Below are 20,152 nucleotides of genomic sequence, written 5' to 3'. Positions count from 1 at the left end.
GTTACTCTGTGATAGGCCAGTTGATACTCCTTTACTCCTCAGATTACTGAAAAATACAGAGGTGTCTTTTTTGTTCACTGCAAAGAAATGTGAATTTTTAGCAGACTCTCCCTCAGCTCCAGTGTAAATTCTCTTGGACCTTGTCTTGGCCCAATTCTGCAGATGGCTTTTCCCTTGAAAGAAGCTTAACTGGTGTGTTAAATTTTTGATTTTATTTTGTTTTTTCCCCTTATCCCATCTTAATACTGGTTTCGGGGAAAACAGGAGACCTGTCCTTACTGTCTACTAGAAGATGTTTTGGGCCTTTGAAGTGCATTTTGATTTATTCCTAACTGCTATTCACAAGGTACTTGATGAGCTTTGCCCATACTGGAATTCAAAGTAAAAATTAATAAGAATTTCCCAAAGTTTATTTATAAATTCAGCTTTAATTGGTCAGTAATGCTAGAGACAGGTACCTGAAACATCTGGCAAAGGAGGAAGTCTTAGTACTTGGGCAAGTAACAATAGTGGGCTTGAGTAATGATGGGCCCTATTTGTGCACAAGATTGCTTGCGACTTCTGACTGCAACTTGGATTGCAAGAATAAAAGACTTTTCCAAAAGGGAAAAAAATTGTTTCTAAATGACCATACAGCCCATATTTATCAAGGATTTTATATTCATGTCTTTTAACATAATATACTTTTAAAATCTTGATGGATATTACTTTGCTGTTTGAATGTTCTGGAGTTCAAGTTTGGCTGCTTCTGGCAGCTGAAGTCTTTTTAAGTATGGTTGTTTATTTTCCCAAAAGAAACGAAATGTAGGTGATTCTTCTGTAAGTTTTCCACTTCCCTGTTGTTCTAGTAGCTTGTGATTGTCAACCAAATTTGAGGTAGCACTTCTTCAAAATACTAACTTTCAGTTTGATTTTATGAATATCAATGGAGAAAGCCAGGAGAGAGCCTAATTAGTGTAGCTTTTGAGAGTCTGCTCTCAAATTAGATGAGAATTAGCTGAAGGCAGTCCACAACAGAACAGATAATTAGCTGATACCTACTGCCGTTGAGTTAATATATGTATAGCTCTGAAATAGCCCCTGCACTTGGCAGACAGCAAGTATTGGTGAGTACAATGTGTGAATGGAAGGTAAGGAAAGGTAGATATTGGGGAAAAGAGGGTAGAAGCAATGAGTAAGAAGAAAAATAACGAAAGATACACAATCTTACATGGAACTAGCTTGCATTATTTTCACTGTTGTTTCTCTTTCCCTTTCTTTTAAGAATGCACATCAGGATTTTTCAAAGATGAAACAATCAAACAATGAATCTAATCTAAGGGAAGAAGTTTTGAAAAACTTAGCTGTGGCAAATGACAACTTTGTGGAACTTGTGGCCAATTTAAAAGAAGGCACAAAGGTATGGCAATGCTTAAGGGATTGGAAGAATGTTTTTATTATTATTTATACAATGAAACATAAAAATCATAATAAACTTTGTAGACATGCTAGATGAGAAGTACATTTTTGAGGATTTCGCTACTGAAGTGAGGACAGCAAGTTGCTTGAATTTTGATTCTTTCAACAGCTGTGAAAGGCTGCTTTGTTCCTATCTGAAAAGTAAGCTTTTCTGAGCATTGCTTTATATTAAAATAGGAAAAGGTGTTAATTACAGCTGAGTAACTGATGCTGAAGTACCCAGATGAGCCATTTTATCTGAGGAATTCTTTCATCTGTTCTCCCATGGTATTTAATCACCTTATCAAATTTGTGTTTTATGTACTGCTACTGCATACATGAGGAGAGATAGGGAGGGCTTTATTTAGCTTGCTTTTTTTTGATCTGGGCTTCTCAAACATGTCTTACTGCATCTGTATTAAGTACTTTTTGCTGGGTTTTTTGGTAGGTCACTAGAGGAAAAAGGAAAATAAAACTCTGAAATGTCTGTACAAATTAAATGTATGGAACTGACTGAGGGCAGTAAAATAAAAAACAGAAAAAAATATCCGTTAGAAAATAAATAGGTAATCACCAGAAGTGATCTCATTTTATTCTGGTTGTAATATGTTTTCTAGTTGTCTTAAGCTGTTTTTATATTTATACACACGCACAGATAGAGAGAGATATATACAGAGAGAGAGAGATTGCTATCTGTGGGTGTATCAATATATAGATAAAATATTTATATGAAAATACAAAATCCAAATCGTGTGATATTAAAAGGATGGATAACAGCTGACTAATTTGATATTGAAAAAAAAAGTAGAATAATTTGCACTAGCAAACTTTAACGTGCCCAGAACCTGCCATTCAGTAATAATGTAATGCCTATAACTGGATCAATGTGTAGAAATATGCTAGCATGGAGTCTGAAAGTATTGGTTGAGCGTGTTGTTTTTGTTTTTTTTTAGTTTTACAATGAGCTGACTGAAATCCTGCTGAAATTCCAAAACAAATGCAGTGACATTGTCTTTGCTCGCAAGACTGAAAGAGATGAACTGCTCAAGTAAGACTTCAATATTTTGTTTAAGCATTGTAGAAATGGTTAAGTACTTATCAGAAATTAATCTCTGGGGATATGTTTATTATGGTACTTGATGAAATGAGAAAGGAAAAATAGGAGTGTTAAGACTATCACCTCTCCTTTGCCTTAATGCTAACACCACTCTCCCCTCCCCTGAAAAACTAGCAAAGTTGATAGTAGATTTTTTTCCATTTATTTCTACTTTGAAGTCTGCTCTGCTGTTCCTATATACAGTTTAGTACGAATCTGTTTCATCTTATCATTATTTCACTCTCAGTTCTTTTTGGCAGGTGTTTGCTAATAATTTTATTCTATTCTTTCCTTTGAGGAACTTCTGACTTCTGCACCTTGCTCCTGCTGTCATTTTGGTTTGAGAAATTAAATAAATGCTTCAGCATATGATTTCCTTCTATGTGCCCAGTGTGGTGGGGGTAAAAACACTGGTATTCCACCTCTGCTCCGTAGTCTGATCTGGTCTGGTATTTTATCATTGTTCAGATATATGGGTTGCCTACACTGGGGGGGAGAGAAGCAGAGGTTGTGCTTCATGTGAAGGAAAGTGTCTGGTGTTGTCATTGTCCCTCATGTGTGATCAGGCTAGTATAGTAAGCTTCAGCCATGATTTTTAGGCTCTCCTTTTAAAAGGAAAGCATAACTGAAAAGGGTTGCCTTTTGATCGGTATTCTTTAGTAAAGCACATACGTAGCCTTTTATAAAAAGGGATAGTTGTTACTAAAGTTTCAGTTGGTAACACTGCAGTTGTTCTGTGCGTGTACCATGTTGTGAATGGGATGCTCAGCCCTCAAATTTCATGTTTCCTGACTTCATCCTGTGCAGAACTGTTCTTTTTCAGTTGGGTGTTTGTGTGCCTAAACCACGACAGTGTTGCGCTTGTAACTTAATTCTTAGTAACTGTACACAATCCTTTCCACCTCTTTTCCACGTCTTACATTCATGCAGTTTGGTAGACTGCCTAACCAAGGCTTAGGTCTGAATATCTCACATCTAATATGTTAACATTCAGTGTTAAAGCTGTAGGCTTAGTGTTGATAAAAAGTTGAGCTGAATCTTGCTGTGCTATCTTTTACTGCCTCATATATTAACTGTTCGCTGACATGAAACCCTGTTAAGGTTTTCATTAGGGGCAATGATGAGATTTGGGATATTTGTACTACACGTCTACAAAATTTATTTCTTGGTGCATCCAACCCACAGTTTGAGTGAACAAAATGTGTGTTTTGCCCCTTCTCCCTGCGCCCCTTCCCCCCAGTAAAATTATTGACTGTAGGCTGCACCTTCACTTAGTGAAAATAAATTTGTTTAGACGGTTTCTCATTTAGAACTAGAGATTCCCCCCCGATTGCCCATTGGAGGATCAGTTCTAATAGTGTTTTAAGCTTCACATTTAATGCCTTTGGTCACTTTGTGATCAAAACATATTTCACTCTGAATGGCACTACTATTCTGTAAGCCATCAGTCTTTGCAGTGTGATTTTTAAGAAGAAAATTGTTACTTCCATCCCTTAGGTCATCTTCTAAGGTGATAATTTTTGATTTTGTTAGTTTCAGTATAATACAGTGTTCAATAGTTACTCCACTATTAGTGAGAAATAGTTTGAGATACACATATGCATATGTAACAGAGCATCAAGACAGTATTTCCAGCTTTTTCTCCATAATTCCTTTTTACTGCAGGGCTAACTGCAAGGAGAGTTTTCTTGGAGCTTTTTGTCTTGTTTTTTGTACCAAGTTTCTGCAAAAGTTGCCAGTTTTGTTCTCCTTTGGAACTCATTTTTGTGTGCTATGTAATAAGAGCCTGTAGTTTGTTCCTAACAAGACTGTATACACTTGTCAGTCTCCCCTGTCTTCTGTTTTAGAATGCCCGGTATCAAGTTCTAGCTGTTACATATTCTTCATGTATCATTTTTATGCAGAATTGTCTGAAATTTTGAATGCTTCCTTAAGTCTCTCTGAAGAATCTGCCCCATCTCAAATATTGAATCTTTGCAATGAGAAATGCACTACATACCTCTGCATATGTAACTGAAAACTGCTTCCTTAGTCTTGACAAGCTGATTGTAAAATCACACTGTTTAATGGCAGCTTGTAGTACAATATGACACCACAGGCTCCTTGTGTCATACCAAAGTACCTTACCAAGAGAAATTTGAACACTAGAGGTAACAGAATAGAGAGCTTGAAAGCTCATGTGCTGAGGCATTCAGATTTTTGGCATGTTTTTTTGGATAGTTATGGTTACCCACATAGATAGTCTGTAATATTATTTATATCGGAGTCGTGTCTTTTTTTTAACAGTTCTGTTAGATGTATGGTATTTGCGTGCAATATTACTTCATTTAGGGCAATCTACGAGCAATATGACATTGCTTTTCTTCTGTATTTCAGCATCTCTTTACATGTCAAAATTACTGAAATTTACTTTTATCCTTTTCCATAGCCTTGAGGTTTCCTTAGGTTCTCAGGAAAGCTTCCAAATTGCAAAATGTTCTGACTATTCTATAATTCCTCGTCCCAAAGCTTTTGGCTAATTCGGTGATCTGTACCCAGTTTTGAGTCAGAACATAAAGACATGATTAGAATATAACTGTAGCAGTTATTCAGAGGTTTGGCTAGGGGATTGTTTCTGTGGAAGTGATTTGGACTACAAATTTAGTTTGAGCTAGCTCAATGATCGTGCTTTAAATACTAGCTTTACTCTGTTGCATCTTTTTAGCTTAGCTTGCTGAAATGTATAACAAACAATTCTTAAACTAAGCTGTATGCTTGCTTTGTTTTTAACAGAGATTTGCAGCAAAGCATTGCTAGGGAACCCAGTGCTCCCTCTATTCCTCTGCCTACGTATCAGACCACATCAGCTGGAGGAAGTAAGCCTGCTGCATCATCAACTCCTACTCCAGCACCCAGAACCATGGTGGTAAATATATGTTATGGAATTAGTGGGTTGAAAACGGAAGGTCCATACTTCAAAACTCCAAACTGATCTGTAATTTGTGTATATCACTCCTTAATATATTGGTGTATTTAGAGATATGTTGAAGTGAAATAGAAGGCAAAGTCTAAAGACTTTGCGGAGAGGTGTATCATGTACTACTACTGTTTGTAATTTATAGACTTGAAATGGAAAGCTTATTGCTTTTTAGATGCTTTGCATTATTATCTGTACTGATGAAATATAGAATGTCCATTTTAAATGAAAATAAAAATAAAGTAATCCTATAACCACAGCTTTTGATTCCAAGGCTTTCAGAAAGAAGCTCCAGCTTACTTCACTTTCTCTTGTCAGGGGACTAAACCACAGCCACCTGCACGGCCACCACCACCGGTGATTTCTGCAGCAAGCAGTTCCTCTTCTGCATCAGCACCCTCTGGAACAGCTGCACCTCCTGCTCCTGCTGCTCCTCCTGCTCCTGCTCCTACTCCTACTCCTACTCCAGGAGCCAGTGCACCTGCAGCAAGCACTGCACCTTCACAGGCACAGGGACCTCCTTACCCAACTTATCCAGGTTACCCCGGGTAAGCTATGGGAGTACTAAGCATTTCTTTGTTACCCTGTTATCTAAAAGCACTTCTAAAACCACGTGACATTTTAAAACTAGTGATTGTTATTAATTGAAGAAGTGTTTAGTGTTTGAGACAAGATGATTTTTATTTTAGTTTTGTGGGTGAGTTCATTTCCAGTTTTTGTAGTTGGCTTTCTTAAAGGAGGAGGGAGATTTGACTGCAGTTCCTTAACTGTGGTTTGTGGACTATTGCCAGCCCTTGCATAATCAGTTGGTGTTGCTTATCTCCAAAGTGTTGGAATATCTCATTTTTCAAATCTTGGTATCTTGCTAAAGATAATGAAAAATACAAGAAAAAAAATCCACTTGAGTAGTGTGCTTTCTTCCGATTTTTTTTTTTTTTTTTTTTTTTTTTTTTTTCTCCCATCTTTCTGGAATCATCACAAGGAATTGAAGGCAGCTGCTCTGTCCTTCAATAGCAGGCTCAGCAAATGTCAAAATATGTACAATGATATAAAATATAAGATAATCAATTTAGATTAGCTCTAGTTCAGCAAGTTGCCTGTAGTCCACCTTCTGTCTGCATTTCTGTTCTATGCATTATAATATTTTTATGTTTGATCCTTGAAAGTTCTGCTACGCAGAAAGGGAAATGAAAGGAAAGCATTTGCGGTGATTACATGTCTTTATCTTTTAATGAGTTGTTATTTGCAAATTAACATCATCAGTGTTTTGCAATTAAAGTATGCTTTCCCCCCAACAGGTACTGCCAGATGCCAATGCCAATGGCATATAATCCATACATGTATGGTCAATATAATCTGCCATATGCACCCTCACCAGTGTATCAAAACCCTGGACAAGCACCATATCCGGCACCTCAACAACCTGGATACCCTTTTACTCAACAGCCTTTTTACCCTCAGCAATAATGTATCTGCAAAGAAGCTCTGCTTGTTAAAATTTGGGAGAAATTGGCAATAAGCGTACTAAAACTTTTAGCTTCGGTTAATGTACCATACTGAACTGTATGCAGTCTATAACTCCTGTAGATTGTTAACTGCTCAAAAAAAGTCTAGATCAGTTTTTGATTACACTAAACACTTTGAAAGGTCTGCTGCAGTGGTGTAGACTGTAGACTAATGCCAGAATTAGAGCCTAATTCAGTGGTCTGAAACTGTACACTATGTGTTGGCTAGATCAAAATATTTCTTTGCAAAAATCCTATAAGTAACAAATAGGTTCAGATGAGAAAAAGTGAAGCAGTGCGTGCACTGGGTGTGATATATTCTACAGAACCATATAGCATTTCCTTCTATGCTCTATTGGTTTGTATTTTTTTTGAGTTTAGTTAAAATATGCTATTTTGTCTAATAATCAAGGCCTTGTAAATTGTCAGTAAAAAAATAAATTACTTAAGAATGGTTTAAATACTTGGCATTTTCATTACCGTAAAAATGTTTTGTGTGTCTGTAGATTCTTTCATTTGTCCTTTGACTTGCATAACATAAAGACTTCTCCTCAAGTGTTTAGCCTTACAACTGAATTTCCACCTCTTTTCCTTGATTCTATATTTTTGTGACAGAATCTATAATTCACTGTTTAAATGTTGGTAGATGAAGTCTTGCAGGTAGAATTTTCCTGTAACTTTGCAGTGTATTGGACTAAAATATGTTCATTACTGTTTTAAAAGAATGATTACTCTCATCTCCAGAATACTACTTAAAAGAAGGGAAATCGGGGCCTCTCTTACAGGACCAGTGACTGGATTGGTCTAACCCACATTTTTCCAAAGAAATGTTGATCAGAAATGTGTTATGGCTCAAAATAGGGCAACTATTGATTGTTGGAGCTTTTCAGATTGTTTTTAAATGATTGCTTTTTTCCCTTAAATTAATGTATTCCCTCAGGGAGCTTGTTATCAGTGGAGAAACTCTTTTTGGGGGGTGGGAGGGAAATTATCTTGTAAATTAAAACAGATTGAATGTTTACTTTTGGATCCATCTTCTCAAGGGATTAATAATCTTGCACTACATTTTGCATTAGATAGTGAAGAATATAAGTTTGTGGTTAATGGCTTCTACCAAATATTTACTAACCATCTTTCAGTCTTTTTTCTTTTTTCTTTTTTTTTTTTTTTGTATTTTAAACATGCTTGTCGAGTGAGGGACTCTCCATTACTTTACCCCTTGATATGAGTGAGTTAGTTCTGTGGGACAGTTAATTTCCTGAGTGCTTCATACAAGATGTTCTGGCCTTACAGAATAGTTGTCATAATACCAATGTTAAATGTTACTGCTTTGTTTTTCTATTTAAGTGCCTGATTAAAATATCGAGGTATATTTTAATGTAGGGGTTTTAGAGGGTGCCAGTTATTGTAGCATCTGGGTGGAAACCTCACTGGATCTTAAATACTCTTCCTCATAAAGAAAGCAGCATACGTATCCACATGAGCTCCTTTCTTTCTGTCTCAAGTTCTTCTTGCTATGCCATCAGTCTGATTACTTTGTAAACACTACTTGTCTTTAGTACTCCCCAACCCCCATAGAAAATGCGTATCAAAAGGTAAAAATAAGCATCCGTCGTAGGACATGAATATCTAAACGAATTTATTAACCGTGTAGAAGCTCAGTGATGTGGGGGAACAGGATGAAGTAAAAGAATACAGCACCGTAGATACAACTGTGCACAAGGATAGGTGCTTTGCATTTTTTTATAAACATTGCTGAATGGGGTGGCACAGGAACTGCTCCAATATTCTTCCCCGGATGAGAATACATAAGAGGCAAGGAAGGACAATGAGAAAAAGCTAGGAAGATAACTGTTTGGAACCAACAACCAGAACCTGATTTTACTCTAACTGGAAAAACAGTAGTTTTCCACTAATTCCACTGTGTCAATGTGAGCAAGTGCAAGTCTAATGCAACCTTTTAAGTTCTAAATTTCTAGTCTGCTATGGCCTGTAGATTTTTCATTTTGCACATTAGATGCATTTGAGCTATTGTGTAAGTAAGTTTGTTTCTAGTGCCTCAATTTATAAAACTTAATGCTGTATAAAAATGTAACTTGGTTCATCCTAAAGATTCCTAGAACTGAAATTTCCTCTTAAAATTTTGTAGATCTGGAATCACTGTTAAAACATTTTTTCCAGTTGTGTTACTGCTTGCTTTAGTCTGCTATTATTTGAATATGTATAGAAATCTATGCATTATGTTCAGCCTTCACATGATCGTTTTTCTCTCTCTTTTTTTTTTTTTTTTTCCTAAAGAGAACAGAAAAATTCAGAGACGTGTATGTATCTGCTTTTAAGCATGCAGCTGTCATGACTTTGGTTGAAATGTTACCTTGTTCTATAGTTTATTAAAAAAAACAGTTAGAAAACCTGATTTTATGGCTTTTCTCTTGAGTCCTTTGGCTTCAGACAAGTGTTATTTTGGAAAGGGTGGAAATAAATTACACGCCCCCAGGTAAGTTTGTGCTGTGGTGAAGGCACTCAGCATATCAGCTACTGTGTGAAAGGAGTAGCCTGTGTATTACGCAGGTGCTTTACTGTACAGCTGCTGCTCTATAATAACAGCTGTGTTTACATCCTGGTAGTTGGGTTTATTTCCAAAGCTGATGGAGTGTATTTCCCTTTGATTATGTGAGGAGGAAATGGTAAGGTCCTTCTGCCTTCAGAAACTTTGATTCAACGTTTAGTTTCATGAGCTCAAGTTGCACTGGGTTTTGTGCGACTCACAGCAGCATGGGTATGCCGGGCAAAGCGATTATAGCCTTGTAAGGGCAGTTAACTTTTTCCCAGCAGATAAATGGTCCCCCCATTGGCACTCCCGAGAATTTGATCTCCCCCCACCCCTGAAAAAGACTGTATAATACCATGCTTATTGCAATTTTTGTGTGGACAAGATAAATCATGTCCTCTCAGAGACTTTGAAGTCAAACATTTATTTTGTCTTGCATAAAAGCTTTCCATGCAATTAATGAGAAAAGCAAGTCTTATGAAGTAAACTAATTATGGATCATCAGTGAAATACCAAACTACTGCAGGGCTAGTAGGTCTTTCCTCGATTTTTTTTTTTTTTTTTTTTCTTTTTAATGTTGTTTCAGCCCGTATGAAAAAATGTCTTCTTTCCTGACCACTAGTTTGACATTGCCAGCTAATGATGGTTCTTTCGCTATTGTCCCAAACAGGATGTAGCATTATTTTGAGTACTTTTAGGACTGATCTGTGGGATCTAGTCTGAATTACACAGAATTACACCCTAGTCTTCCTTTGCTATTTCAAAGTACCTTGAGGCAGTATTTGCACCTTGGTGTTCTGAAACGACATTACTGGTTGCGAGGTAGATGAAAATGACAAGAACACTTTTTGGGAAGCAGATTTTTTCCTTTCATTAGCTGAGAGATGTACTTGTTTGTTCAGAACTGAACACGTTCCAGTAAGTGACTTGCGTCTCGGAACTTGTCTTCTGGCACCTATTTATCTTGACAGAACATTAAAATAGACTAAGGTGAGTGATTGTGGTTTTAAGTTTTGGTGAATTTTCAAGATTTCACTATGTTTAGTTTAAAAGAAACTATTTTGAAAGTTATAGCTCTTGATAAGTTGTTACTGCAGACTAACAGTCAAAATTGCTTTTTTGTATTGTTTGTGGGGCTTTTTTTGTCACTTTAGCCTAGCATTAGCCACCTGCTAGCTTTTTAGATTTTATTATGACTTTTGGAAGTTATATTTAAAATGTGCAGTGCTTATTATTTTTAAAGAAGTTGGCATCCTGTTTGTCATGATAGTTAATTACTGCTAGATTTAAAAAAAAAAAAAAAAAAACAAAAACAAAAAAAAAACCAAAAAAACCCCAAAAACAAAACAAAAAAAAACCACAAAACTTCTCCTCCCCCCCCCCCCCAACAATTCTAAGTACTTTTCCTTATGCTTTTATGTTCTGACAAATAGCCAAAAACTTTATACTTAGGTTGAGATTTTTCTGCTTTGGACTCAGGTTTGGAACTATAGTAACTTTTACTGGCAAGCATACAGTTACTGTTAATCCTAAATGATGACTTTACTCTTACATCTAATTCCCCTAATTGAGCATAATACTCCCTGATGGTAACAACTGTGTCTTGGTTGTTTTAGCTCGCTCTCACTCATAAAATGGAGTGATGTTTCTAAATCCTTGGGAGAAGGTGGCCACCAATTTTATTAATTAGGTTGTAAAGAAAAGCTTTCCACTATCAAGCATGAAAAGGAAGAGCCGACTGCCACTGCAAAACCAGCACCAAGTCTTCATCGCAAATTACTGCTCTAGGTTCCTTCAGCTCTTTCGCCTTAAATCCATTCAGCCATTTTGTATGGTGATGTCTGAATGCGTTGATGCTCTTAAGTTAAAGAACTCCTGGGCGCTTCAGTGCTGTTCTCTGTGTCGGTGAGCTGCTGGAGTGTTCGGTGGTGTGAAGGTAGCCCGTTCTAAGCAGTGCTTTTGCCAGCCCCGTGGGGTGTGTGGCTGGGCAGGCAGGGCTGTCCGAGGGCTGCTCCCAGCAGGCGGATTGTGTGCAGCCCCCCTGGTTGGAGGCTGTGGTGGAGCAAGAGTGTGTGGGTACAGGCCCTCCAAGCCAGCTGGCCTCAGCCTGTGCTTGTGGGTATGTGTTCGTGCACATCGACAGCGGATGGCATCTGGGTGTCAAAAACACATCGGAGAGGTCGTTCTGGCTTCCAGTGTGGCTGCTGGTGAGATTTACACCTTTGAATTAGGGTAATCTCTTGCCTAAAGTAACCTCTGTCCTGTGACCCAAAGTAACCTTCAACCTCGAGAAGCTTCTGTCCTGTGACCTCAATTAACCATTGAGGTGAAGTACCCTTGGACCTCAAGTAACTGCTGTCCACTGACCTTGAGTAACCTTTGAAATGGACTAACCTTGGTCCTGTCACCTCAAGGAACCTTTTAACTTCAAGTAACCTCTGACCTTAAGTAATTGGACCTAGAATAAACTTTGTCCTGTGATCTCAAGTAACCTTTGACCCCAAGCAACCTCTGTCCATTGACCTCAACTGAAGGGTACACAGTCACAGAATGGTAAGGGTTGGAAGGGACCTCTGGAGATCATCTAGTCCAATGCCCCTGCCAAAGTAGGTTCACCTAGAGCAGGTTGGACAGGAACGCATCCGGTGCGTTTTGAATATCTCCAGAAAAAGAGACTCCACAACCTCTCTGGGCAGCCTGTTCCAGTGCTCTGCTGCCCTCAAAGTAAAGAAGTTTTTCCTCATGTTGAGATGGAATTTCCTGTGTTCCAACTTGTGCCCGTTGCCCCTTGTCCTGTCGCTGGGCACCACTGAAAAGAGTCTGGCCCCATCTTCTTGACACCCGCCCTGTAGATATTTATAAGCGCAGATAAGATCTCTTCTCAGTCATCTCTTCTCATTCTTTTCCAGGCTAACCAGACCCAGGTCTATCAGCCTTTCCTAATAAGAGAGGTGCTCCAGTCCCCTAATCATCTTCATAGCCCTATGCTGGACTCTCCAATAGTTCCTTTCTTAAATCGGGGAGCCCAGAACTGGACACAGTACTCCAGATGTGGCCTCACCAGGGCAGAGTAGAGGGGGAGGATGACGTCCCTCGACCTGCTAGCCACACTTTTTAATGCACCCCAGGATGCCATTGGCCTTTTTGGCCACCAGGGCACATTGCTGCCTCATGAGGTATCCTGGTGGCTACAAGTTGATCAAGTATCCTTCGGCCTTAAGTAACATTTGATCTCAGGCAACCTCTGTCCTATGGCAAAGGCTGGACTGGTCTCACTCTGGATATCTGCCTTAGAAAGTAACCTTTGACCTCAAGTAACTTCTGTCCTCTGATCTCAAGTAACCTTTGACCTCGAGTAGCTGTTGCCTCCTGACACAGCCTGGACTGGGATCACTCAGGAAATCTTTCGAAGTCACTGGGGAGGAGCAGCAGCATCGGTGGATTCGTGCAGGAGGCGTGCGGGGCTGTTGTTGGAGGATGAGGGGGGCAAATGGCTCCCTGTGGTGCGGCCCAGCTCCAGCCTCTCCCCTGCCCAGAGCGCCCTCCGCCTTCAGCACTTTTCGGTGGGTGAGGGTGAGCGGGCATCCAGAGTGCTATGGTGTCTGTGCAAGGTACCTGACAACCAGAGAATTAATGTCAGCGCTGTCTGTGTGGAGATGTGCGTTGTGGTTTGAGGAACCCACAACAGTTTATTGTCATTTAGACAATTCTTCTCTCACCCGATGGCCCCTCCCCACCAAGGAAGGGGAATCGGGGGGGAAAACCAAGGAAACCTGAGGGTTGAAATGTAAACAGATTTAATAGAATAAGACTAAATAATTAACAATAATACTAAAGAACTAGTATTGATCCCAATACCAATATAAAATATACAAGGATTATACTCAGCCCATTCTATCAGTAGGAAGCTGTGCACTCCCAGCAGTGGGCAGCAAATGTCGGACACTGCCAGCGCTATGGCTTCGGGAGGAGGGGAAGGCCTCAGGGGTCCGGCACCGGGGCACGAAGTTTCCTGGAATGCCGCCATCAAGGGAGAGAAGAAACTCCACAGCAAACTTTCTAATTTATATTGAATGTGACATCAATGGTATGAAATAATCCTGTTGGCCAGCTTGGGTCAAGTGCTCAGGTTTCAATCCTCCTCATCCCTGCACCTGGCGAGCTCGTAAACACTGAGACCTTGAAATCCACATACCATTGTGGGCTATAAAGTAAATATTTTCACAAATTCAGACACTACAGTCTTCTAAAAGTGCAGTCTTCCCAAGCATTAGAAGAGACTTTACTGAAAAGTAAAATTACCAAAAGAGAAACTAGTCCTGTGTTGTTTAAACCAGGACAATGTGCCTACACAGCTCTCGTTTCTCTGCTTTGTATTTCCTACTGAGGATTTTTCACTCTCATCGTCACACCTTGCTGGACCTCTTAATTTTTGCTGGTTTAAACTTTTCTGAGTCATGCATTCATGTAAGATAGGGCCAGCCTGTACTATTGGCATTCTCAGAAAATAACTGGCAATGGGGCGTGCAGTGATGTGGTGCCGTGTGCTGAATCTGCAGCAGAGGGCAGGCTGACATCGCCGAACTGGGAAGTACTCTAACAAATCCAACAAATCTTTTTTTTTTTTTTTGCGCAACTGAATGCAAAAGAAAAGAGATTTTGAGTTCATGTTGGTGGAAGGACAGAAAAATTGCTTTTAATTAAGCATTGCCAATTTTAAGTGTGTGTAGACAATCGTGAACGCTCCTTGGTTAATATCCTGGAGCCTGAACTGTAGAACCAGCCACGTGTGGGGACAACTACGTCAGCTGCCCATGTCCACCATCCTGACCAGCTGCAAACTGGACTCAGAGCGCTGTGCTGCGGCGGTGGAGGGATAGGTAAGAGTTCACGGTCATTCTGAACTGTTTTATTGCCCTGCAAGCGTTATGTTGCTTTTGGGTATGTTCTACCTTCAGCCTACGCATCTTGACGGTCTCTTTCTGAATCTACCCAGTGTGGTTTAAGCTCATGTCCCCCTCATCTGACATGGTAAGTGAAAGATGATGCGCGCACTGCTTACCCAGTGCAGTGCGAAGTTATCTGGTTGAGCTTAAAGGGCTGCTGTGATGGAGTGACATCGGAGCAAAGTGGATGGCAGGTGTTATCGTGACCCGTTCTGAGAGTGGGAGTAGAAAAAAGGAGCACGTGTTGCTGGCAGGAGAAAAGCGCATCGGCAGTAACAGCTCTGTCACCATGGGGCAGCTATAGCACTAGCAGCAGATGTTGCACCAGGGGGATGAAAAGCACTTGGAGAGGGAAGGTGCCAAATTGGTCAGAGAGGAGAAAGAGCCAGGGTAAAGCGGAAGGAAAGCTGAGGGCCAGCTGATGGCTGAGGGAACAGGGGGCTCGTCAAATGAGTTTAGGAAGAGGAGGGAGCAGGGAAGAAAGGCCCCAGGATTTTGACGGCATGAAGTCATAAATCGTAACATTTTAGGCAGCACAAGGAAAACAGAATTCGAGTTGAAAGGGCTTAACAATTAACTGAAACAAAAGAAAGAGCAATGATAGTCAAAGGAAGGGAAAAAGAGATGGAGCTTTAGCTGTACAGGCAGGCAGGGAGAGTTCAGAAAAGGAATTTAATGGTGAAGAAAAATAATTTTTTCCCTTGCTGCTTGGGGTAGGGGAGAAATGCAATGGTAAGGAAAGGAGATAATCAAGAAAGTGATTTCCAGTGGGTCTGAAGATCTGGAGAGCTGGGTGAAAGCAAGGAACTGGTGATGGGCAGAGAGAGTGTTTACAAGGGAAGAGGGAAGACGCAGATCCAGTGGATTTGACAACATTGTCAGAAGCTGGCTGCAATGGGGAGTCAGGTCATAGAAATGAGTAGAATCATCCATGGAGTGACCAATCTGAATAGAGGAATCAAGGCAGGTGCTTCTATGCCACTCTCCAGCATTGGAGACAAAAGGGGGTGACGTGACCCCTGCAGCCTATGAAGGAAAGGAGAAACAGCAGGTCAAGGTGCAAGGGCCCAAGAACTAGTGGTAGATAGAGTATCTCAAAGCAAAGGGAGTTTCTTGTTTAAAATAAGAAAGCTGACTTCTGTCTCTATTCAGCCTCTTGCTGCCACTAGTTACATTTCATTAGTGAAGGAGCATTTCATATTCTATCAATAAATTTTTCATTAGTCAGTAGTTTCCAGCAAGTATTAATTTCCATAAGCAGGAAAGGAGTACGTGATCTAGCACAGAAACAGATGTAGATCCAGCAAAAAAAAACCAAACAACCCTAAACCCTGCCTGGTGTGTTGCTGTTTTCCAGTGTTGTCATAAGGCCACGTTGAAACACTTTTTCTTGCTGCTTTGAAGTAAACAAAACTTTGCAGTGCACTCCCAATCCCCAAATGTAAGGAAGAAATAACTAACCAAGGCTGTCTGGCACTTTCCACATGATGCACGCTAGGTGGCATTATATGGAAAGACAACACAAACCCAAATCATCCAACACGTACTGCACTGCTGTTAAATCCCTGCATCTCAATGGCATCATCAGCTTTGTGTGGAAAATTTTGAGCAGCATTGTTAAGGGTCAAGATGAAATGATAAAAGCTGATGGAAGAAAAAGTTTTGCTGTGCTACAAAAAGAGATTGTTGTGGAAACACTCAAGAAATCGAAGAGCTACCTGCAAATCTCTAGAAGACAATTTTCTGGATTTAGAGATTTTTGTTCCATCTTTGATGTTAAGGATGGGGTATTTCACCACAGGTTGTCAGTGGGGCTTAACAATGGAGGCTTTCCAGCCCCACCCCAATTTTCTGTGAAATAACATGCCATGCCCATTATTTTTAATTAAGGGGCAGAGGGGCACTAGGTTGGGTGAAATACTGATAGCAGTGACCTACATTATCAGTTAATAACTTTGCTAGTATAAAGTATTTCTGCATATCTCTGAAGAGGAGGTAATAGTGGACACAGGCGTGTCCTTCCTCCATTGCTCCCCTCTGGACAAAGGACACCACTTCAGATAACTGCTTATGCTGTTGGGTAGCAAAAGCAAAGTGTCCCAAAGGTGGCCATGCTATTGGAGGCTTACTGGTTTCTGCTGTGATATAGAGCTGACAGTAGGACCTTGAATATTACACACGCTGTAACAGGCCAGTTATGGCAAAGGAAGAGTGTGTGCCCTGGGTGAATTCACCTGGGCTTATTTTTTTTTATCTCCTATGACTTCATGGTGGCTGTGTTTCCTGTGGCCTCTCATCCAGTGTGGAGAGAAATGTGAGGAGGTGAGCTGGAAACTCGGGGTAATATAAGTAGAAACTTCTTGTGCCTTGGTGTACTATCCCCTCCAGCTGTGCTTGCTGTCTTTTGGGGTGGTGTGAAGAGATCCATTCCCTGCACAGCTGCAATAATGTTCCTATCACAAGGCACAGAAAACGTGCTGGCATTTACAGCACACTCAGTAGATTGTTACCTGTTACGGAACGTCACCTACACACAGGTTATTAAAACTGTCTGTGTGTGTGGCAGGAGGTACAAAGCCCCTGTTGTGAAGTGGATGATCCTGAAATACTGCTCAACAGTCATACAGGTCACTTTGAAAATGACCATAAGCGTAAACAGAATTTTCCTCTTCCTGAGTGTTGATTAATACAGGTCATGGCGGTTTTATGCAGCTAACCTTAAGCATGGCTAATTTCTTAAATCACGTTCGAGATGAGGCTGACGGGGCTTTGTCACAAATATCCTACACGATAAACTAGCCCCTAAAGTTTTTGAATAAATGCAAATGCTCCAGCTAGCAGGTGTCTCGTTCAACCAGATCCTTCTGCCTCCATATGTGCTCTGAGCGATACCTGTTGTGGAAGCATTGCTTTGCATACCGCGCATTAACGCTGCACGTGGGGAAGACCAAATGCAAACAGAAATTTGCGGTCAGAATGACCTTGAATTCTGATTGAGAGCCACAGAGTGAAGCAAAATCGGGCTCTGTGGGAAAGCATCTGGTGTGTGTCTCTGCTGACAGCCTCTGCCGCAGCGAGCAGAGAAATGGCTGCCAGTTCTTGCAGAGAGCGGATTAGAGATTAGAAAGTGTAGTAAAAGAAGACAAAGGTACGGGTTGTACGCTTGCATGCTCTTGCAGCCTACTAGGGTGCAGTCTCGTGTAACTTAGTTCATATAATTGGATTAGCAACAGTGACAGAGGGGTATAAAAAACTATGAATATAAAGGTACACTAAAGGATTTCATCTTTTCCTGAAATGAGGAATGTAGTGACAGAAGATTAGAGATGATAAATTAGAGGTTCTCTCTAATTTAGCTTGATGACCCCACCTGTCCTTTTTCTCATGTGGATGGCTGTGAGAGGCAGCATGGTAGCTCACCTTGAAGGAATGAAGAGATGGGCTGAACTTGTTCGACTGTTTCATTTTCTTTTTCTGAAGCGTGCAGGTGGCAAGGCAAGGCACCCCAAAAGACGGACAAACAGGCAAGACAGATGTTGGTTATTCTGTTGGCATCCCAAACCTTCAGGCAGGATGTCTTGCGTTTTGACAGTTTCTAAACAGGAGCTTTGACTTCCAAACCCAAGAACAGATTTCCTGTGGATCTGTGCCCTGTGCCGGCAGTGTGTCATGGTGTTTGATGTCCAAGCAAGCATGAGCTTTCCTACTGAAGCACCTTCTGGAGATGCAGCAGTTACAGGGGTGGCCTTGTTCTCCTCTCATGTAGGTTCTCTACTGTCTAATGAGATTTCTTTGGCTGGAGAACTTACAAGATCACTTATGCCTTACCTGGATGCTTTCACAAAACTGCTAGCATCTAATTATCCTCAGAACCTCAACTTTCCTGGCAAATTTGTTCAAAGTTACTGGAGGCCAGGACAAGAATACACAGATGTACATACATATGTGTGTATCCACTCGCTCCCTTGCAGGACAGCATCATCGCACAAGTGCTGTTTCCATGGAAACAAGGCTAAAAATACTGAATAATGGAAATTAGAGACTCATCTAACAAGTATTTTCTATCTTGGACAAGGTTATTCTCATCTATATGCTCTGTCTGCATTTCTCTTCATGGATTTCTGAAAGACTGTGGATTTTATTGTGTTTTGTTGGTACTCTTTTCCTCTTAGAGGTAAAGAAGGACACTCAGCAATAGCCCCTGTTGTTATTGCTTCTGAAGAAAAATGCTGCATTGCATCACTATGGGCTGCTGAAGCATCTCGATGAGATCAGAAATTCATGACGAGGTTTCTTCCCCCGTGTTGGTTGCTCTGCAACTACGTCCCACAGAAAGCAGCCCCTGGGGCACAGGAGTAGGCAGCCCGAAGCAGGCTGCGCACTGGCAGTTCTTGGTCTTTGAGTCAGGAACAAACACCTGCTTCGTGCCAGCACTGGGAGCGTCAAAAAGGCACATTAGACACTGATTTATCCTTGCCCTGCAGCTCTCCCAAAGGGGTGTTCAGGACAGCTGGGCTCGGAGCCCACGGTCTAATGCGCACCAGCAACTGGCTGATGCGTGCCCCGTGCCCTGCCCCAAGCAAGCTGCCGTAGCCACACAAAGCCTCTAGAAGCCTCCAAAAAGCGATCTTGCGATTTGCATATAAGCAAGACTCTACACTTCACAAAATCTTACATTTTATTTCATAAACATAGGCATCTGCTGCTAATTAAAGTAGCAGCATATAATTATACCCTTTCTTATTAGTAGATATAGAGTCTGACAGTTGCTTAGATACAAAATAAGCAACTACAGATTGTCTTCTGCACTTTAACAGGCACAGGGAGCGGGAACAATAGAATTGTAAACTTCTTCTGTATTATCTTCAGTAAATGTGCCTGGGAAAAATACGTTTAATCTCATTGGTAGCTTGTAATTTTAGCTGCAAGGTTCTTCGGCTACCTCTCTGCTTTCCTCCATGAATTACCAACCAAAAACTTTCCATGGAGAGAGAAGGATGCTTCCTTGGGGAAAACATCAGACAGAAGGAACAACAGTGCAGTTAACAGCCACTGTTTTGCTGAGACCCCATTTTCTGGCTTTTTATTTCCAATGAAAGTAAGTTTCTTCTTATTGATTAAAAAAATCCAGGAGCTAGTGCAGTTATCACTGTAGACACCGGCAGATAAATAGGAACATAAAGCGTGCACACACCGTAACTAATATCTTTAAAAGGCAGATGTTACAAAATGTGGTTGCCTTATTTTTTATGGGTTAAGTTCACAGCCAGAGCACTCTGGATGTGACAAGATGGATCTACAGCTTTCCTAACAAAGTCCCTATTGCTTCTTATCAGAAAACTCATGATGCTATATTGAGAAATCACTTTTCTTGCCCCGCAGAATATGTCAGCTGTACCCTGAGAGGCACATTTGAGTGTGTGACCTTTACTTTTCTCACATTCTGCTAATAACCCCCAACTTTCTTTGCTCACATATCCAAAACTCTGTTGATACACCTACAGTCTCACTGCTCTTGTTATTAAACTGTAGGGAATGTAATCAGAGCAGTTAATGCCACACTAATCCTTCTGATCCGTGCAGTTATCTCTGAAGATATCAGAAACGAAGCCGTCTGTAAAAGAAATGATGTAAGTTCTGCTTAATTCTGCATCAGCGAAC

At 40.6% G+C, this 20,152-nt stretch overlaps 1 protein-coding gene across 2 annotated transcripts in view; it reads left to right on the top strand.

Moving 5' to 3' along the window:
- Positions 1-9,410, top strand: part of PDCD6IP (programmed cell death 6 interacting protein) — a 34,454-nt gene extending 25,044 nt beyond the window's left edge. For both annotated transcript variants that reach the window (XM_082479524.1, XM_082479523.1), the window contains exons 14-18: positions 1,265-1,399; positions 2,391-2,485; positions 5,306-5,438; positions 5,808-6,037; positions 6,788-9,410. In XM_082479524.1, the coding sequence (XP_082335650.1) occupies positions 1,265-1,399; positions 2,391-2,485; positions 5,306-5,438; positions 5,808-6,037; positions 6,788-6,956 (762 nt within the window). In that variant the 3' untranslated portion in view covers positions 6,957-9,410. The remainder of the gene's footprint in view (positions 1-1,264; positions 1,400-2,390; positions 2,486-5,305; positions 5,439-5,807; positions 6,038-6,787) is intronic.
- Positions 9,411-20,152: the final 10,742 nt, after the last annotated feature.

This window comes from Vanellus vanellus (assembly GCF_965231255.1).
Source record: "Vanellus vanellus genome assembly, chromosome: 2".
NCBI classification, from domain to species: domain Eukaryota; kingdom Metazoa; phylum Chordata; class Aves; order Charadriiformes; family Charadriidae; genus Vanellus; species Vanellus vanellus.
Note: the sequence above shows the minus strand (reverse complement) of the source record. Positions and strands in the feature narration are given on the sequence as shown.